At 40.4% G+C, this 19,829-nt stretch overlaps 2 protein-coding genes and 1 non-coding gene across 5 annotated transcripts in view; 2 read left to right on the forward strand and 1 right to left on the reverse strand.

Moving 5' to 3' along the window:
* Positions 1–553: 553 nt before the first annotated feature.
* LOC147825021 (U2 spliceosomal RNA) lies at positions 554–741 on the reverse strand. Its single transcript, XR_015441597.1, has one exon. It is a non-coding gene; the product is annotated as a U2 spliceosomal RNA (small nuclear RNA).
* Positions 742–17,853: 17,112 nt separating this feature from the next.
* Positions 17,854–19,829, forward strand: part of Efhc1 (EF-hand domain containing 1) — a 126,423-nt gene continuing 124,447 nt past the window's right edge. The window contains exon 1 of the mRNA XM_087188144.1: positions 17,854–19,549. Coding sequence (XP_087044270.1) covers positions 19,220–19,549 — 330 coding nt within the window. The 5' untranslated portion in view covers positions 17,854–19,219. The remainder of the gene's footprint in view (positions 19,550–19,829) is intronic.
* Positions 19,422–19,829, forward strand: part of Paqr8 (progestin and adipoQ receptor family member 8) — a 41,388-nt gene continuing 40,980 nt past the window's right edge. The window contains exon 1 of one of the 3 annotated variants that reach the window (XM_004869039.4): positions 19,422–19,549. The gene's annotated coding sequence lies outside the window, so the exon portion shown is untranslated. Of the gene's footprint in view, positions 19,630–19,829 lie in introns of all 3 variants that reach the window. The other 2 variants (XM_004869038.4, XM_021247783.2) reach the window with 2 other exon arrangements.

Below are 19,829 nucleotides of genomic sequence, written 5' to 3' on the forward strand. Positions count from 1 at the left end.
GTCATGAGCTCCAGGTGGGAAGCTCCACAGCGGTATCCTATGGGAGCTTCAAGTGAATCTCCATCTTCCTCCCTTCTCTCTCATTCTGCTTGAGTTCCCAAATTCAGTAATAACCTGTCTTCTTTCCAGTCACTGGTTTTAAAGCCCTGAGTCATCTTTATTTCTTCCCCTCCCTATTCCATACTCAGTCATTGACAAATCACAGCAATTCTATTTCCAGGATGTCTTTCATTTTCATGTGAACTGAAAGCTGTATTTTTAATTTCCGAGAATGTTTTACCATCCTCCTTCTTCTGGTATCTGAGCTGGGTATTTGGCCCAGGTCTGGCTACTGGTGGTGTTTGATGAATAGATGATAAGCCCCCCTGCACCCCATCTAGGTACCTCAGTTTCCTGGAGTTCATGCCTTTGTGTGCTTCTCTCTCCTTGAGTATGGGGAGATCTATAATTTGTTTTAATCCAATAAACTTTGGCAAAGGCAATAGAATCTCACTCCCATTGCATTATGTATAAGATGCCTCTTTCTGGGAGATCTGTCCTGAACACTTTTCTTGCTTGTTTGGCAAAGTAAGCAGGCATAATGAGGAAGCCTACTTGCCAAGGAACTATGAGCTAAAGGCAGTCTCCAGCCAATAGGCAGCAACAAACCAAGACCTCAGTCCTACAGCTTTAAGAAAATTAATTCTGCCAACAACCTGAGTGATTTTATACTTGATCTTAGCCAAAAGGCCGAGAAGCAATTACAACCTGAGTGATTTTAGAAGCAGGCCCTGTCCTAATTGAGCCTCCAGATAAAACCCTACCATTGACAAACTCCTTGATTTCAGCCTTGCAGAGAACCTACTTCAGCTGTGTCCAAACTCCTTCGAGAAACGGTGAGATTAGAAAGGCATGTTCTTTTTTTTTTTCCAGTAAATACAAATGTCATTATTGTGTATATCCCATGCTTCCTTTTCTATTCCAGTGGGATCTGCTTCTTTTTGTGTCCAAGGTCTTCTACTGCACTCCATGGTATCACTAGCACCTTGCTCATGGAAAAGATTTATTCTGGAAACAAATACTTTTTTGTTTCTGAGACAAAGTCTTGCTATGAAGTCCAAGTTGGTCTTGAATTCACTATGTAGCCCTGAGTGCCCTTCAATTTACAGTCATCCTGGCTTAGCCTTCCAAGTGCTAGGATTACATTTATTTGCCACCCTTCAAGGTAATGTTTGAGTGGCTGGATACTAGGATTTTTATCTCTGCAATTCTCTTGCATTTGAGAATCCATAATATTTTCATTCAAGTCAGGAAGAAGGAAAAATAGAAGGCACCATATCTCTCTTTTTCTAACAAAAGTTTCTCCAAGCCACACCCAGCATATTGTCTTTCCTTTTTTTTTTTTGGTACCAGGGATCGAACTTAGATCCTTCTGTTTTCGAGGCAGGAGCCAGAACCGCTGAGCTAAATCCCCGGCCCCCAGCATATTGTCTTTAAATTGTGCACACCAGAACTGAGTCCACAGCCTCAGTCTCAGGGTCACTGAAAATGGCAGTCTATATCCCAGTGGCAGCACTAAGTTTGCATATTCCTTGCCAAGTGGATGATGCAAAGGAAAAGTGTCTCTTCAATGATGACTACTCACAGTCCTAGAGAAAACATCAAATGGTCTCCTTTGCAGTACATTTCCATCCTTGTGGCCACTGGGGAAGGTAGGAACTCTGGCTATCGTGGATCCATTCCCTTTCCATAAGCCAGAGAATAAGATGTCAGCACTGCCAGGTAAAGGAGGGCAAGGTCCTAAATGAAAAGATGCCAGGCAAAAGCAGATACACACTTTAGGGGAAAGTCAATACAACTTTGCTAAATTAGCATTATGAATGATTATGATACTTAAGATTTTAGTGGATTTAGTGTTAAATGCTGCTATCCTGGTAGCATTCTAGGCAGTATACAAAATAATTAATTATTTTTTCCTTCAAGAAATATACAGCATAAAAGGGCAACATGGTGGTGAAGGCCTGTAATCCTAGAACTCTGGGAAGCTGGAGCAGGAGGATTGAAAGCTCAAGACCAGACTGGGAAATTCAGTAATTTAGTGAGACCCTGTCTCAGATTAAAAGTTTTTAAAGGGCCTGGGATATAGTTCAGTATAAAGGCCCTAGATTCAATTTCTAGTATTACCCCAAACATATACATATATAGAAAGAAGGGAACAAATAATAGGTTAGATATAATTATTTTGGTGACAAAAGAAAATATTTAATAAACTATCAAAGTGATAAGATTCTAAATAACAGATTTTCAGAAGTAAATCAACAGTATATTTTATATAAATGAATTGAAACAGAAGATTTAAATGATGTATCTACAAGTACATTGAAAGTCATAACTCAGGTGAGGTCAAAATCTAGGGTCCGCCTAGCACAGAGGAGGAGGCTTCCAGGACAATGTGCCACTGCTCCCAGCACAGAAGAGGTGTCAGCAGCAGAGGAGGTGCCCCCCCAACCCTGGTCAAAATGAGAACACATGTAAACAAAACCAGACTTCCAGATGACCTACAGCAACCCCAAAGGGAAACGAGACATAACAATCTGATACTCAACCACATGGACTCCCTGGACTGGCAATAAAAGAGGATCTGGAAAAAATGAAATCAGAAATAACTTCTCAGATAACAGTAGATATTGTGCCCATAATGCAAGACATGATTAATAAATCTTGAGAAGACACAGATAAAAAAAATAGAGGAGCTGTGGAACATGATGGAATCCCAACATAGGAAACAAATGGAATCCATAAAACAGATGCAAACAGATTTCTAGGAGATTAAAAACTCCATCGAGGGCTGGGGATTTAGCTCAGTGTTTCCACCACCTGCTGTGCAAGCACAAGGACCTGAGTTCGATCCCCGGTACCAAAAACAAAACAAAACAAAACAAAAAAACTCCATTGAAAGCCTACAAAGCAGAATGAGCCAATGTGAGGATAGAATTTCAGGTATAGAAGATAAGATTGCAATTAGTGAGGAGGAAAAGAAAATTTTCTTTAAAATTGTAAGAGACCATGAGAAATCAATCCAGCAGCTGCTAGACAATGCAAGGAACAACATAAGACTGATTGGAGTCAATGAAGAAAGAGGAGAGAGTGCAGACAACATAAAAAAAACTGTTCACAGAACTGAAGGCAGAAAACTTCCCAAGCAGGGGAAAAGGACTTGACATACAGATAAGTGAGGCATATAAGACTTCAACTAGCCTCGATCAAAAAAAATCTACACATAGGCATGTAATTGTTAAGATTTCAGAAACTCAACAGAAGAACAAAATTCTACAAGCAGTTAGAGAAAAGAAACAAATCACATACAAAGAAAAGCCCATCAGAATCACAGCAGACTTCTCAACACAAACCCTCAAGTCAAGAAGGGCTTGGAGTGACATTTTGTAAGCCCTAAAGTACAACAGCCTCCAACCCAGATTGATGTACCCTGCAAAACTATCTTTCAAAACTGATGGTGAAATAAGATACTTTCATGACAAAGAGCACCTTAGGAACTTCGTGAATACCAAACCAGCACATTTTTAGACAATATCCTAGGAAAAGACAACAAGGATCACAACCCCAGGAAACCAAGCAGAATGAATCCACCAGGCCTGACAAGAAATTAAATGCAAAGGGGGAGAATCCAACAAACAGAAAAAGTCATGACAATGATAAGTCAATACGTATCAGTTATAACCATCAATGTTAATGGTCTCAACTCACCAATCAAAAGAAATAGACTGGCAGAATGGGTCAAGAAGCAAGATCCAACAATATGCTGCATACAAGAAATACACTTAATTAAAAAAGAAACTCATAGACTGAAAGTTAAAGAGTGGAAAAGAATACCATGTGACAGGAACCTGAAAAAAAGCCGGAGTAGCTATCCTCTTTGCAGATCAAGTGGATTTCAAACCAACGCTGATTAAGAGAGATGAAGAAGGACACTACATCCTTGTAAAGGAAAGATTCCAAAAGGAAGAGATGACAATCATAAATATCTATGCAACAAAGAAACAGACCTGAGGACCAGTGGAATAGATTAGAAGATGCAGAAAAAACTCCACACACACTCAGCCACCTCATCTTCAACAAAGGACCCAAAACCCTCACTGGAGGAAAGATAGCCTCTTTAATAAATGGTGCTGGAAAAACTGGGTTTCAACTTGCCAAAGATTAAAACTAGACCTATATCTCTCACCATGCACTAAAGTAAAATTGAAATGGATTAAAGATCTAAATATTAAAATAGAAATGCTGAACCAGCTGGAACAAAGGTTAGGTAGAACTCTTGAAGGCATTGGTGTAGGAAAAGATTTTGTGAACAAAACCTCAGTTGCCTGTGAACTAACACAAACAGTCAACAAGTGAGATCTCTTCTTACTAAAAAGCTTCTGCACAGCAAGAGAAACCACCAACAGAGTGAAGAGACAACCTACAATGTGGGAAAAAATGTTCACCTGCTGTTCCTCAGACAAAGGTCTCCTATCTCGAATCTATAAAGAACTTAAAATTAACAGAGTCAAAGACAAAAACCATATGATCATCTCAATAGATGCAGAAAAGGTGTTCGACAAAATCCAACACCCATTCATGATAAAAAAAAAAAACCCTACAGAAAATTGGAATAGAAGGTTTTTATCTCAACCTGATTAAGGCTATCTATGAAAAACCAACAGCCAACATCATACTAAATGGTCAAAAACTGAAAACTTTCACACTAAAATCAGGAACAAGACAAGGATGCCCACTATCACCATTCCTGTTCAATATAGTTCTGGAAACATTAGCCATAGCAATTAGAAAAGAGAACGAAATAAAAGGAATAGATAGGAAAGGAAGAAGTTAAACTCTCATTATTTGCTGATGATATGATACTTTACATAGAAGACCCAAAAAACTCTACCAAAAGACTTCTGGACTTAATTGACAGATTCAGTAGAGTAGCTGGATGCAAGCTCAATGCTCAAAAAACAATAGCCTTCTTATACACAAATAGCAGACTCATTGAGAGAGAAATTAGGGAAACAATTCCTTTTACAATAGCATCCAAAAAAATGAAATATCTAGGAATCAATCTAACAAAGGAAGCAAAAGACCTCTATGCTGAAAACTACAGCACCCTGAAAAAGGAGATCCAGGAGGATATAAGAAAATGGAAAGACATCCCTTGTTCCTGGGTAGGAAGAAGCAATATAGTGAAAATGGCCATACTTCCAAAACTACTATACAAATTTAATGCAATGCTGATTTAAATTTTAATATACTTCACAGAGCTAGAGAAAACAATCCAAAAATTCATTTAGAACCAGAAGAGACCTAGAATAGCAACAGCAATTCTGGGAAACAGAGACTTGACTGGGGGTATCACAATACCCAACTTGAAGCTATACTACAAAGCTACTGTGATAAAAACAGCATGGTATTGTCAAAGAAACAAATCTGAGGATCAGTGGAATAGATTAGAAGATGCAAAAACAACTCCAGACAAACTCAGCTACCTCATCTTTGACAAAGGAGCCAACTACCCTCATTGGAGGAAAGATAGCCTATTTAATAAATGGTGTTGGAAAAACTGGATTTCAACCTGTCAGAGATTAAAACTAGACCCATATCTATCACCATGCACTAAACTGAGATCTAAGTGGATTAAAGATCTAAATATTAAGACAGAAACACTAAACTTGCTGGAAGATAAGTTAGGTAGAACTCTTGAAGACATTGGCATAGAAAAAGACTTTATGAACAAAACCTCAGTAGCACAAAACTAGCAGAAAGAATCAACAACTGGGATTTCATCTTATTGAAAAGCTTTTGCACTGCAAGAGAAACCACCAACAGAGCTAACAGACAACCTACAATGTGGGAAAAAAATTTTAACAGCTGTAACTCAGACAAAGGTCTACTATCTAGAATATATAAAGAACTGAAAAAAATCAGACCCCCCCCTAAATTCAAAGACCCAATTCAAAAATGGGCATCTGAAATGAACAGACATTTCTCAGATAAAGAAGTAAAAACAGCAAATAAACATATGAAAGAATGCTCCACATCACAGGTCATTCAAGAGATGCAGATGAAAACAACACTGAGATTCCACCTCACTCCAGAAAGAATGGCTGCTATCAAGAAATCAACCAATAACAAATGCTGGCGGGGGTGTGGAGAGAAAGGAACCCTTCTCCATTGTTGGTGGGAGTGCAGACTGGTGCAGCCACTATGGAAGTCAGTGTGGAGATACCTCAAAGAACTAGGGCTGGAGGTCCCATTTGACCCAGCTATTTCCCTGCTGGGTATTTTCCCAAAAGAATTAAAAGAATCATACCACAGTGATATATGTGCACCCATGTTTATAGCTGCACAGTTTGTAATAGCTAAAGCTTGGAAACAGCCAAAATGCCCATCAACTGGAAACTGGATAAAGAAGATGTGTTTTTTTTAATAAAATGGAGTACTACTCAGACATAAAGAATGAGAAACTAGAGTCATTTATAGCTAAATGGATGCATATCAAGGCCATACTCTTAAGTGAAATAAATAAGACACACATGTGTAAATACCAAATAGTTTCTCTAGTGTGAGAAACTGAGAGTGTAAATAAGAACTAAAAGGATTAATAACTAATAATTGATACTTTGAAATAGGAAAAGGTCCAAAGGGGTAGGGGTGGTGGGAGGGGAAGGGGAAAGGAAAGAATGGAAAGGAAAAATTATGAGAGAAGAAAAAAAAAATGGAAACGAAGTATGTAAATAGGGAAGGGTTTAGGGGTGAAAGGTGCACAGGTAATGGGGAAAAAATAAGAACCAAGATACATCATGTTCAGGTACAAACACCCAATGATAAATGTAAATGTATTGTATACCTAAAATGTACCGATAAAAGAATTTAAGAAAAAGAAAAAGAATTTTAAAAAATCAGACCTCCCAAATTTAAAGACCCAGTCCGAAAATGGGCATCTGAAATGAACAGACATTTCTCAGACAAAGAAGTAGAAATAGCAAATAAACATATGAAAAAACGTTCAACATCACTGGTCATTTGAGAGATGAAAATGAAAACAATGTTGAGATTCCACCTCACCCCAGAAAGAATGGCTGCTATCATGAAATCAATCAATAACAAATGCTGGTGGGGCTGTGGGCAAAGGGGAACACTGCTTCACTGCTGGTGGGAGTGTATACTGGCGCAACCACTGTGGAAATCAGTATGGCGATAGCTCAAAGAACTAGGACAGGAAGTCCCATTTGACCCCGCTATTCCTCTGCTGGGGATCTTCCCCAAAGAATTAAAAGAACCATACCACAGTGATATATGTGCACCCATGTTCATAGCAGCACAGTTTGTAATAGCTAAAACTTGGAAACAGCCCAAATGCCCATCAACTGGAGACTGTATCAAGAAAATGTGGTTTTTGTTTTTATAAAATGGAGTACTACTCAGCCATAAAAAATGAAAAAGTAGAGACATTTATAGCTAAATGGATGCACGTTGAGGTGACACTCTTAAGTGAAATAAACAGGACACACATGTGTAAATACCAAATAGTTTCTCTAGTGTGAGAAACTGAAAGTGTAAATAAGGACTAAAAGGTATAATAGATCATGTGAAATAGGAAGAAAAGGGGCAAAGGGGAAGGGGAAGTGGGAGGGGTAGGGGAAAAGAAAGAAGAGAATGGAATTAATATGAGAAGGGGAAAAAACGGAAACAAAGTCTTTGTAAATAGGGAGGGCTGGAAGGGTTGAAGGGAGGGCAGGGGAAGGGGAAAAAAATAAGAACCAAGATAGATTATGTAAAGGTGCAAATTTCCAATGATGAATGTCATTATATTGTATACCTAAAATGTACCGATAAAGTAAAATTAAAAAAAAAATCTATGGTCCACATCTTGACAGAGTTGAGTTTATCCAGCTTAGCATTCCAGATGGGCCTTTAGATGCAAGACACTCTGTCCTGGCAGACACGGGGAGTAGCTACATGCCGTGATCATGTTTCTTCCACCTTGGCACCTCAAAGCATCTGGATAGACATTAGGCATTTACTATACCTGGCAGGATACACACTATTGGCAACCTGGTTGAGAGTCAGCCATTAAAAGAACTGTCCCACAAATAGGGATACAGAAATCTATGGGGACTTGAGTCATTCTAGGTTTCCTCATTTTCCTTTGCCAACTTTACAATAGGATAGAGGATGTACAAAGTGGCAGCACAAATCATAATGAGATGAAAAGATAATCACAGGGTATGTCATAATAAGGTCGAATAATCATTTAATGCTCAAAGGGTTTGACAGTAGCAAAGCAATGAGCAGAAAATCCTTTTAATGTGCTCTAGCCAATTCACAGTCTTTATTAATAATTACTGACTTAAACTGCCATACCAAAATGTACATTAAATCCTGCTTCTCAGCCACAGTCAAAGTCTCTTACTAATTCAACCAGGACTACTTCAGTGTGTCCACACTCATACCCTAAAGTATATATATATATATATATATGTATGTATATATATATATATACATATGCAAAAAATTAAAAGCATGCAGAATATTTTTAATACATACATAAAGATCTTTAAAAATAGAGTTGGAAGAGAAATTAAAAATTACATCATCACTTGACAATTGAGGAAACTGAGATCTAGAAAGCTAAAGATTCATGTGTGATATCACTCACACATGTTGAAGACTGTAAATCTCTTTGTATTCACTCTAGGAGCCTTTCTCTCCAACACCCTCACCTTCTCTGACTCTCATTCTGGCATAATGCAAATATGGAATATACTTGCATTATTTAATTGTGTTGTGCTTGCACTATTTAATTGTTTAAGAAATAAGAATCAGTGTTTGCATCACCCTGATTATTTTGACTAGTTAAAGGAGATATTACTAGGGCCAGGGATTTAGCTCAGTGGTTCCAGTGCCTGCCTTGCAAGCGCAAGGTCATGAGTTCGATCCCCGGTACAAAAAAAAAAAAACAACAACGAAAAGGAGAGGTATTACTGCACTTTTTCCTCCTAAGCTTTGACCCCAAGAGTTTGCATTCTAAGAAGACAGAGAAATTTTACCGGCCGGACTAGGCAGGGTGCCTTTAAGGAGTACCTGAGAATATTTTCTGTGGCTCTTTTAAGCATAAACATTTTCTAAATTTTATGAGTTGATAAAGGTATCTATCATTTGGACTCTGAGGAATGTATTCAAAAGGTCTGAGAGAACCTGATGAGTCAAGGATAAGCATGCAAAGAACATTGCTAAAGATTAAACACCAGCCCGGCATGTTGGTACACCCATAGTCCCAGGTAGTATGGAGGCTCAGGAGGGAAGATCACTTGAACCCACCATTTGAGATCAGCCTGGGAAATATAGCAAGAGCCAAACTGAAACAAACAAACAACAGGCTTAAATACCAGTCTTCTGAATTAAGTATTAATACATCCTAAAACACGGATGAACCTTGAAAATATTATTCTAAGTGGGAAAAGCCAGACACAAATGCTTTGTATGATTGTATGATTTCCGTGTATTTTTTTTTTTAAATCCCAAATTGACAAGTCCATAGATACAAAAAGAAAATTCATGGTTGCCAAGAGGTGGGGTGGGGGCAGAAAAAGGGGAGGAGCATAAGGTTTCTTTTGATAATGATAAAAAATATTCTAGATTAGATGGAAATAGTGATTGTACAACCCTGTGGAAATACTAAAAACCACTTAAGAATATTTTAAAATGAGGAATTTATGGTATGTGAATTATATCTCAACAAAAATAAAAATAGTAACAAACCAACAAAACTACACCCTTCTGGTTAGAAATAACTTCAACTTTTATGCCCTTTGCTTCACTTCATATGGTTGTCCTGCCTACCCCTGTGCTATGAATGGCCACCTATTTACTGACAGCTCCCTAATCTGTTGGATCAAACTAAAATCCTTCCCTTGAGATTCCATGGACAACTCAAACCCCACATGATGAAAATAAAGGTGCAACTTTGGACTCAGACTTCCTCTTCTTCCTTTACTTTCTCTCTTAGTTGATAGCTTCAGTATTTTAGGCCAGCTATGTGTGGGTTGTTCTTTATGTCATTTATTTATTTATCCATTCATCTAGGCTTTCTAAAGATCTGTCTCTATCAGTCACAGGACTATGAGTAGAAGCACAGCTGTGAACAGGATGCACATTGTTTTAGCCTGCATACATTTGCACAGGAGACCTTAATCAAATATTCCAACACAGTGAGATGAAAATGCACTGTAGGAAACATATGTGAATGCATAGCATGGGTCCCCACCTCCTATCTCCAATAAGTCACCAAATGCTATTGCTTTTGCCTTCTAAATGCCTTTTGCATCTGGCATCTACTCTTCATCCACAGCACCTCACCTTCCATCAAGTGCACGTTGCCCCTCTTCTACAGTACTACACATCATTCCTAACTGGTTTACTTGTCCTTGTTTCTTCTGTCCCCAGCCTTGCTAGTCTCAGATCCTTTATCCACATGGCTGCCAATAAGATCTTTCAAAATAAAAATCCTCTTAAATAAGTTCCCTGATTATAATGTTTTGTTTCCATAGCAAGTAATCCAACATCTATGGGCCATGTGGTGGTTAGCATGGAGTATCAACTTGATTTGCTTTGGGATCCACACAGAGGATTGGTGGGGCACACTTATGGGGATATCTGAATGGGTCATGGAGCCATGTCTTTGGAGTCTATGTACGGTCCCTGGCCCCTTCCTCTTTGGCACTGATCTACTTTCCCACTGCTATGAACTAAGCACCTTTGTTCCACCATGCTCTTCCACCAGGATATTCCTGCCTTGGAGCTAGCTGACCATGGACTGAATCCCCCAAAACCATGAGCCAAATTAATCCTCTCCTCCTTTAAGTAGTGTCAGACATTTTATCACAGTGATGAGAAAGCTAACTAATACTGGACATGATGGCATGCACCTGTAATCCCACCACTCAACAGCCTGAAACATGAAGATTACGGGGAGTTTGAGGCCATCCTGAACTGCATAGTGAAACCCTGTCTCAAAAAATAAAGCTAACTAATACAGTCTATAAAATGATCCCTCTGAACAAAGGCCCACAAATGTAGTGCTTGATGACATGAAGCCTGAAGGAGTGTTTGCCTTTCTTCTCCAATATTGGGGGAAAATCATAATGTAGTTCAAGTTCCTCCCTAAAATGCAAAGTTCTTCACAATAGGATCCCTCCTTCCTTCTCTAATATTACATGCCACTGTTCCTCTCTCATTGGTGGAATAGATTTTCTTTCTCCTCAATCTTCCCCAGTCCCCATGGTCAATGTATCACTGAGTTGAGAACGCTCCTTAAAGAAAATAAGTTGTCAGGTTTTCTTTTCATATGATGATTTTCAAATTCTTTGTTAGCAAGTGCTAAACTAGACCACATGAAAGGCCTGATGACAGGCTTTAGATATTTGATCCTGAAACCAGTTCATGATTTCTCTCCCCCACCCACTTGATTTGAAACACTTGACCTGGTCCAATAGCAGGAAGTGGGTGCAATTGAGTGACTAATGTATGAAAGGAGGTGGGGCCCTGGGCAGAGTTGGAAGTGGAGGGAACAAGTTTAAATAGACCAAAGAACTGGAGAAGGAGAAAGGAGACATAGAGAGACAACTCTCCTGCTCTTTTTATACAAAGTGCCGGACACAGGGCCTCTGTGAGAATTAATGCTAAATATTGGTGCTACTTACAGAAACTGGAAGGTGAGTAAAAGAGAGAAGCTGCCTCTGAACACCTGTTCTCTGAGAATTGTATGTGAGTCAGAACATCCCACTAGAAACCAAAGTTTTACCTTCTTTTAAATTCCCTCTGTATGATTAAGTGACCAGCAGTAAGTCTGTTTGGTCATGGACTGTACCACCTCTTCCTTCCACATTGTAGGGGTGACCAGGATCACACTCACATGTGTCCTACACACTACGCATTGTCATTTCCTGCAAGTGTCATGCGTGCCATGAACACTATCCATTGTCATTCCCTGTTAGGAGCTTCTGTGCATTTTGTATCTGCTGCTCCCTCAGCCTGGAAGGCTTTCTTCCCCTCTTGGCTGGGTATTACATTCATCTTTCCTGACTCACCTTGGAGCTGTGCTGACCCTCCTACACTAAAAAGCAATGTGGCTAAAGAGCTGGGTGCCCTCTTCTGTTTTTCTGTACAGTCCAGTGTATCTCTCTCTCTCTCTCATCTCGGCCCTTGTAACACTGTGCTGTGATTGTTTAATATGTCTTTTCACTGTTCAGGAGGATGATAATTACATCATGTTTGTCTCTTTATCTTCAGGCCTTAGCAAAATGCTCTCAGCACCTGGGTGGTGTTCAATAAATATTTTCGGATAGACAAAAGAATTAACAATAGAATATCACAAATTGAATAATAGCCTTGTATCCCTTTATCTCAGACTAAATCTTATTTAGTGTCCCCAGGGTATCTTAATAAGGTACTTCCCTTCTGACCAGAACAATTTGTTGACCCCTTGTCAGAAACATAGAAGGATCAGGGCTAACTTGATTTGCCTAAAGGCGAAGAAAGAAAGATTTAAAGCAGCCAGGACCATTCTGCTGCAATGCTTGCTAGATGCAATCGCAATAAAATTGAATCAGGTGGCACAATGCTCTTTCCACCTTGATTTACTAGCATGGACAAGAGATGTTGATTGTGCCTTTAAAGCGGAGTGTGGGAGGAGGGGAGCTGGTCGGGATTCAGTGGAACTGGTTGAAGGAGTCAGCTGTGCCCATTAGTAGCTGTTAAGAAAAGGGCACATTGTCCTCCACTCAGTGTGCCCTCCACGAACCTCGGGTTCCTAGAAGTCTGAGCAGGCAGAGTCTGACCTCTCTGCCACCCACTCTGAGAGCCATGGGTGATGAGTGACTGACAGTTGCCTTTAGCAGGTTGCCTCTTTGAACATCTAATCTAAAAGTGAATAAAGATTCTCATTTGTTTTTGTTATGACCTCATAAGTACAGGTGCCCATAAAGCACTTCAATATTACTGTCATAACTGCTATAATCAACTCCATTTTTCCTATAATAATATTCAATTAATTATAGCTCATTCAAATTATGCTTTGGCATGGGGCAGTGAATAATATTTATGTATTTATATTATTAAAGATATTTTGAAAATTATAAAAAGGAAATTAAGTTCTGGAAATATGTATGAATAGCTTTCTTTTTCTTTTCTTTGTTTTTATTTATTTACTTTTGGGGGTGGAATGAAATTTCTATTTTTATTTTTTTGAGGAATGTCCACACTGATTTCCATAGTAACTGTACTAATTTACACTCCCACCACTTTGTATTTTTGCAATACATATGTATATTTTTTTACCTGCCTTGCTTTGTTAACCCATGGAATGAGATTGCATATTTCTCTGTCATGTGCTTTAAATGATTTTGAAAGACTGTACAATATTCCATCACATGCATAAACCTTAGTTAAGTTAGTCCTAAGCCATTTATCTCACTGTAGGAACTACTTACCCTACGACTACTTCTTCCTGGAACTTCTTTTGGCATTGCCAAGATTCCAAGACTAGCAAAAATCCCAGGTTGTCAGGTGATTCACAGAAACTCTCAGCAGCATTAGGAAGAAAACCCCAATAAAAACGGGTCTTCATGGGCAGAGGATTTGGCTCAGTGGCACCTCGCCTGCCTTGAAAGCATAAGGTCCTGTGTTCTATCCCCCCGCCCCAAAATGGGGTCTTCAGCCAGGTGTGCTGGTGCATGTCTGTGATTCCAGCACCAGGGAGGCTGAGGCAGGCGGATTGCTATGAGTTTGAGGTCAATCTGAGCTACATAGTGAGTTCAAGGCCAGCCTGAACTACGTAGCGAGATTCTGTCTTAAAAACAAACAAACAAAAAAACCCCACAAAAAGCAAAAAAGAAAGAAAACAGAGGATTTTTAAAATGGGGTCTTCATATCCAGAATGGGTCCCCAGGTTCTCTCTGATGTCCTCATGGAGTGGAGGATCTCAGACTAATGGGGAGAGTGATCAGAGAAACTTGTTGGGAGGGAGAATGAAAGAAAATTTTACTTTAGTTTGAACTATCCAGGATGATCTCTCAGTAGGTCAAATTTTTGCAACTTCACTTTATTCAATGTGGCACTTTAAAAAACCGAATAGTCTATTACTGTAACACATCCTGCTGGGGACCCACAATTACTGCTGCTCATCCTTTTTTCTTCTCCCTCTCTCTTAGGTGGGAACATGCTTTTCCTTGTTTTTTCCTATCTTTGTTGTTTCTAACCCCACAGCATATTCTCTTTTAGTCCATTTCTAGATTATATTAGTATCTTCTAAGAGTTCTGGAGTAATTGATCATGGTCTCTTGACTAAGTAGAAGCATTCACATTATTTGGTTCATTCACTCAACAAATATTTTTTGATACATAATATATGCTATGTTAAGCTGCATTGTCAGTTGGGCTGGTTTGCAAGCTGCCCAGAGGGGATTAATAAAAGACACTTCTGGGTGCATGTGGGGTGAATCATGGAAGAGTGATGTTGGGTACTGTATCTGATCCCTGGCCCCTTCCTCTCTGATGCTGTTCCCCTGCTGTGGTTCCTAGTCATCACAAAGTGAGCAACTTTGCTTTCCCATGCTTCTCTACCATGATGTTCCTGCCTTGGAGCCAGCCAACCAGAGATGGAATCCTCTGAAATGGTGGCACCTCTCCTCCTTACAGCTGCAGGTGTCAGATGTCTTGTCCAGCAGTGGGAAAGCTGACCAACCTGTCATATGAGTTTGACAGTGAATATCAGATACACAAACCTTGTTCTATAGGAGCTGACAGTCTAGTGGAGGAGCTGAAGAAGTAAAAAGAGAAATACAAGATAATATACCTGTATAGGAGGCGTCAACTCAAAATGCTATGTGTTTTTTTTAACCAAAGGTCACCCTTGATCAAACCATCACCCAACATTTAGGTCACTGAGTGGTACAAATATGAACTGGAGAGGACCCCAAACTTATGTGCCCCTGTTCTGAGATCTGGACAAGGTTACAGCCTACTTTTATCTATTCTCAGAAGCTTTTGAGATGGCCATATACACAAGCCAGTTTGGCTCCCTAGCTCACCCATCTACAGTGTAAATAGACTTGGTAAACATGAGCTGAATTAAATTGGTCAATTTATGCATTGATTTTTTCCTTTGTAAATCATTAAAACCCTAAAACCATGCCAGAATCAAGCATGAATAATGCAATCATTACTCATCTTGTCCAAAACTGCCATTTTCATCTTCCCATCCTATTTGAAAGAGCTGAGAGCCAAGATAAGTCTCCTTGAGAAAGGCTTAAACTGTAAGATCTATGAAGAGAATGCTCCATCCCTTCAGGGGATTCTGAGTATTTCCACATAGCTGTCATAGGTTAACTGACAGTGGGACAAAGTCCACAGGGCCAAGCCTTGGTTTTCTGTCCTGGATGAGTTCACATGACTCTTTCTCTAGTCCTGAATCTGAGAGATTTCCCTTCAAAATCTTCTCCTATTACATAGTCCAGACTGAATTGGGCAGAGTGAAAAATGTTTATTTCTTTAAATTTTTCACATCAGTCTGGGGCCCAATTCTTCTGATTTTCCAGATGTTTAGGAATTGCCTTTGTTCCTCTCTCCTCCTACAGGAGCAAAGTGAACAGAAGAAATAAAATTCTCAGAACTTTTAATGGGGGGGGGGCGCAATCAGTGCCATTCGTTATAAAGCTTTTTAGTTTCAAATTTTTGCTGAAGAATAAGAAAAGATCTCATGTTTTTCATCTCCATACTTTCATTTGCCATTAAATTACTATGATCCAATTATATACTGTATTTCCTAATTATAACTTTAGGAAAAAGCATTAAATTAATATACACAGCTGGGTATGGTGGTGCAAGCCTGTAATCCCAGCACTTGGTAGACTGAGGCAGGAGGACTGCCATGAGTTTGAGGCCAGCCTGGCTACGACTTCAAGGCCAGCCTGCACTGTATACAGAGACCCTGTATAAAAAAACAAAAACAAAATTAACACCACACATCAGATGTTGTTGCAATTTAGGAATTCTATTTTATAAAAAATATAAAAAGTTCCTGGTCGGCCACTTTATCATTTATCCTTAGGTATTTGCCTTCTGAAACTCTTTACATCAGACAGTGGGGGATCAGATACAAAGCCTCACAACATTAAATGTGCTCAGGCTTACTGAAGGCCCAGGAGCAATTTCTACATTTTCTTTCTACTATCTACTTGTGTTAATTTACTTGTTTCCAGAATTAACTGATTGTTTGTTATTAAAAAAGAAAAAAAAAAGAAGTGAGCACTTCCAGATGAAAATCAAATTAGTTTTAGTGAATCCCTACCATTCCACAATTAAATAAGAGAAACAGGCACATACCCGGAAAAAAACCTGATTCAACCTCAATTCTTTAGCATGCTATATGTGAAACAGATGCAGTTAGCAGCATGGTTGCTTTCCCCAGGTGGCCAGCTGGTTGGGAGCCTAAAGGGAATGGCCAGGATGGATAGCTCTGTGAAGGTAGAATGTCAGGGAAAACACAGATTTGGCTTTAGGGTTAAAAAAATACAGCTATATAAGTTTCCCTGAATTCTTCCCACGCAGTCCTCTGAGAAATTATATCTTGTTTTCAAGTAGAAAGTATTGAAACAAAGATCCAGAAACAACTACTTAAGTCAAGCTATTGTCCTTTTACTCATAATTCTCAAACCCTACCCTTCATGTGTGATATGTACAATGCTAAATGTGTAAGGTGTGTCATTTCATTTAGTTCTAGCAATAACTAGAGAAAGTGGGTAGTTACTTCCATGTTACAGATAAGGATCCTAAAGCACAGAAAGGTTAGGTTACTTTCTGGAAGTTTAAAGACATGATACTGGGTTTCAGACACAGGACAGACTAGCTTCCAAGCCGACAATTTTAACCACTATTCCTCTCCTAAGTTCTTCTTCTTTGACAAGTCAGTGAAGAAACTAATGACCCACAATTCTTCCATTCAATGGAAAGAGAAAACAACAATGATTAGAGCTTTTAAATAATTCTATTGATTGCATGTTTTCACGTGTAGGTCTTATAGGATAGACAAGTATAAACTACTATATGATGTTCCAGGCAAATTATTTTATCTAAGTCACATTTCCACTTCTTCTCATTATGGTAAGGCTAACAGTTCCTACCTTTCTTACATCACATAAATGTATCATGCTTCACAATATGATGCCAATACATGTGCTCTGAGCTTCTTGGAAAAGCAATGCTATGTAAACACAAAGTAGAAGTTTTATAAAAACAGTGTCAGTTTAGTATGTATACAACATAAAATAGACCTACTTACTTTGTAAAAGATGGAGACAAAATACCTCTTTAATCTTGCATATCTATTTTTAAATCATTTCGTCTGTGTGTAGCTATCCAGGACAATTTGAAAAGGAAATGGTGTTTGATAGAATTTTGACTGGATTAGCAGTGGAGCCTTCTTCTTGAGGAAACACTGCAAGATCCAAGGTCTTGCCGGTCGCTAGCTTTTATAAGATCAAATTTTTTGCCTGATGGGAATGTTACATCGAGGGAAGGTAGCTGTGAATTTCCATATACCAAAGGCCATTCTGCCAGTCCTTTGTGATGGATCCAACTGGCTTTTGTTGTGATTCCAAAATGGAAAGTTCACTCTAGAACTTTTCCTGTCCAGAATTACTAAAACATCACTTTTACCGCCCAAACTGAAGCAGATTATTACCTCGTGTTAGAAAGTGGAAAGAATTTGCACAGGAACAAAGTCATTTTTTTTTCTTTTTTTTTTTTTCTTTTAGTAGGCAGGGAGGCGTAAAAGGTGGGAAAACACCATTAGTATCTAGCGGCTCTCTCACACAGAAGCCCCTCTCACACAGCTAATAATGCTCACCATCCCTTCTGGTTACCTACATGGTTACATCTGACTTTTGATAAAGGGCTAGAAAGGGACCCTTGTCACTACTGAGAAAGATCATGTGATTACCTTGTAAGACTCTTAAGGCAGAAGAATTCTTGAGGAGAAAAAAGCTGCAAGAGCCATCAGTGCATTCACAGGCTCATCAGCTCTCACTAGGTAGCTTGCTTCAGTTGGACTGAGCCTGTGGGTGGGCCTTTGGATTTGCTCACCTGTAATTCTGTTCACTTCACCTCTTAATCATCTTTGCTGTACAGCTATGAACCCTGGCTGAAAAATGAATGCCTGCTGATGTCAAAGGCCCACGTTTTGGGGAATATAGGAGAGTACCCTGACATCTTCGAGTGAAGCAAAGATGGAGGCAGAAAACTGCTCAAGACCTCCCATTTCATTTCCACCAGTCTCTGTGTGCTGGACTGGGATCCTGTGAGAAGAGCAATGGTCCTAAGACAGGCCCGTGGACCCTTTCCTGCTTGTGACTCTGTTTCAAACCTGCTCAGAACCCAAACATCTTCACTTAAGGAAATGAAATAATCCTATGAGAGAACCTACTTTCTTTGCTTCATGATATTTTGCTGAAGAGTCCATCCAACAGTGGATTTCCAAATGTGTAGAACAGTAAAAACACTGTACTGAGATGCTGTTAGACCTGTCACTGAAACAGGGTGGTGTAAAGAAAAAGTGCTAGGAATCAACAGACCAAAATTAGGTCTGTCTTGGAATAGTAATGAAGCAGATAAATCTCTTACAGTAACATCCATACAGGCCTCTCCCAGCCCTGATGGGCTTCTTTCTTCTCTGGGCAGTGCAGCATGCTTTTCTGACCACAGAGCTAAGTCGATTTGTTAGTGGATGGCCCTACTTCCCAGATGTATTTCCCATGGTTAAAGAGCATAGAGGGTGAGCAGCAAGCAGAGTCCCCGTTGGCAGGACCGCTGTGGTTGGGGGATCTACGGGTGGAACTGGGCTCTTTGGGTTTCCCAGTGAGGCAGTGTATGTTTGCATTTGTGCGATGCAGTCATGGCAGAGCCACGAGTCTTGCACAGGCGCATCCCCGGGGTTTGACAGTGTGTCCTCAAAGGCCTTCATGTGTACTACAGCATGACATCCTTCATAGGCATGGCTCCGAAGGTTCGCATGAGAACGGGGAGAGAAAGAATGCCAGGATTTAAATCGGTCTTGAGATGGCAGGTGAAGTTAGTTGTCCCCCCGACACACACACACACACACACTCCCAGCGACTAGGGAAAGACTATGAGAGCAGTTAACCCATGCCTTTCAAAGACCTCCCGTTTTTTGCAGAGCAATGAGGGGCTGCAACGGTCAGAACCGGAGGTGGAGGAAGCGGCGTCAGTTAACTTCCTCGGCGGCCGGGGTGCGCAGGGATGCGCGTCCCGCCCCCTGGGAGGGGCAGAGCCGGGCGTCAACAGCCCCGCGGTCCCCTCCTCCCGGCTGCTCCAGCGCACCAAGCCCTCTGTGGTTACAGCAGCCGTCTGCAACCTCTCAGCCGGGAGTCGGAGTGGGACTGCAGGCCTGGCTGGACTGGGCTGGGCGGTGCTGGGGGCTCGGCCACCGCCCCTGACGGTGAGTCCCGCCGCGGGAGCAGGGAGCTAGGAGCGGGTCCAGCTGGGGATCAGGACCGCCCGGGCCGCCAAGATCGCGAGGTTGGAGAACCCTAGGACCCCTGCCTGGAGGGAGGTTCTACAGCTGCAATGTTGGGAACCCGAGAGGGGAAAGGCGAGTTAAGGACCCCAATATTGAGACTTTCAGCCTCCCAGGCTGGAAGCAGGACGGCTGATCTGTACCGTGGTGTTGGGGAGCCCCGAGCCCTACAGGGCTGGGGCAGGGATGCTGAGGGGCCAGG

Source organism: Heterocephalus glaber, unplaced genomic scaffold (assembly GCF_053883595.1).
Source record: "Heterocephalus glaber isolate CG9 unplaced genomic scaffold, H.glaber_assembly_v1.0 deba00001523, whole genome shotgun sequence".
NCBI classification, from domain to species: Eukaryota; Metazoa; Chordata; class Mammalia; order Rodentia; family Bathyergidae; genus Heterocephalus; species Heterocephalus glaber.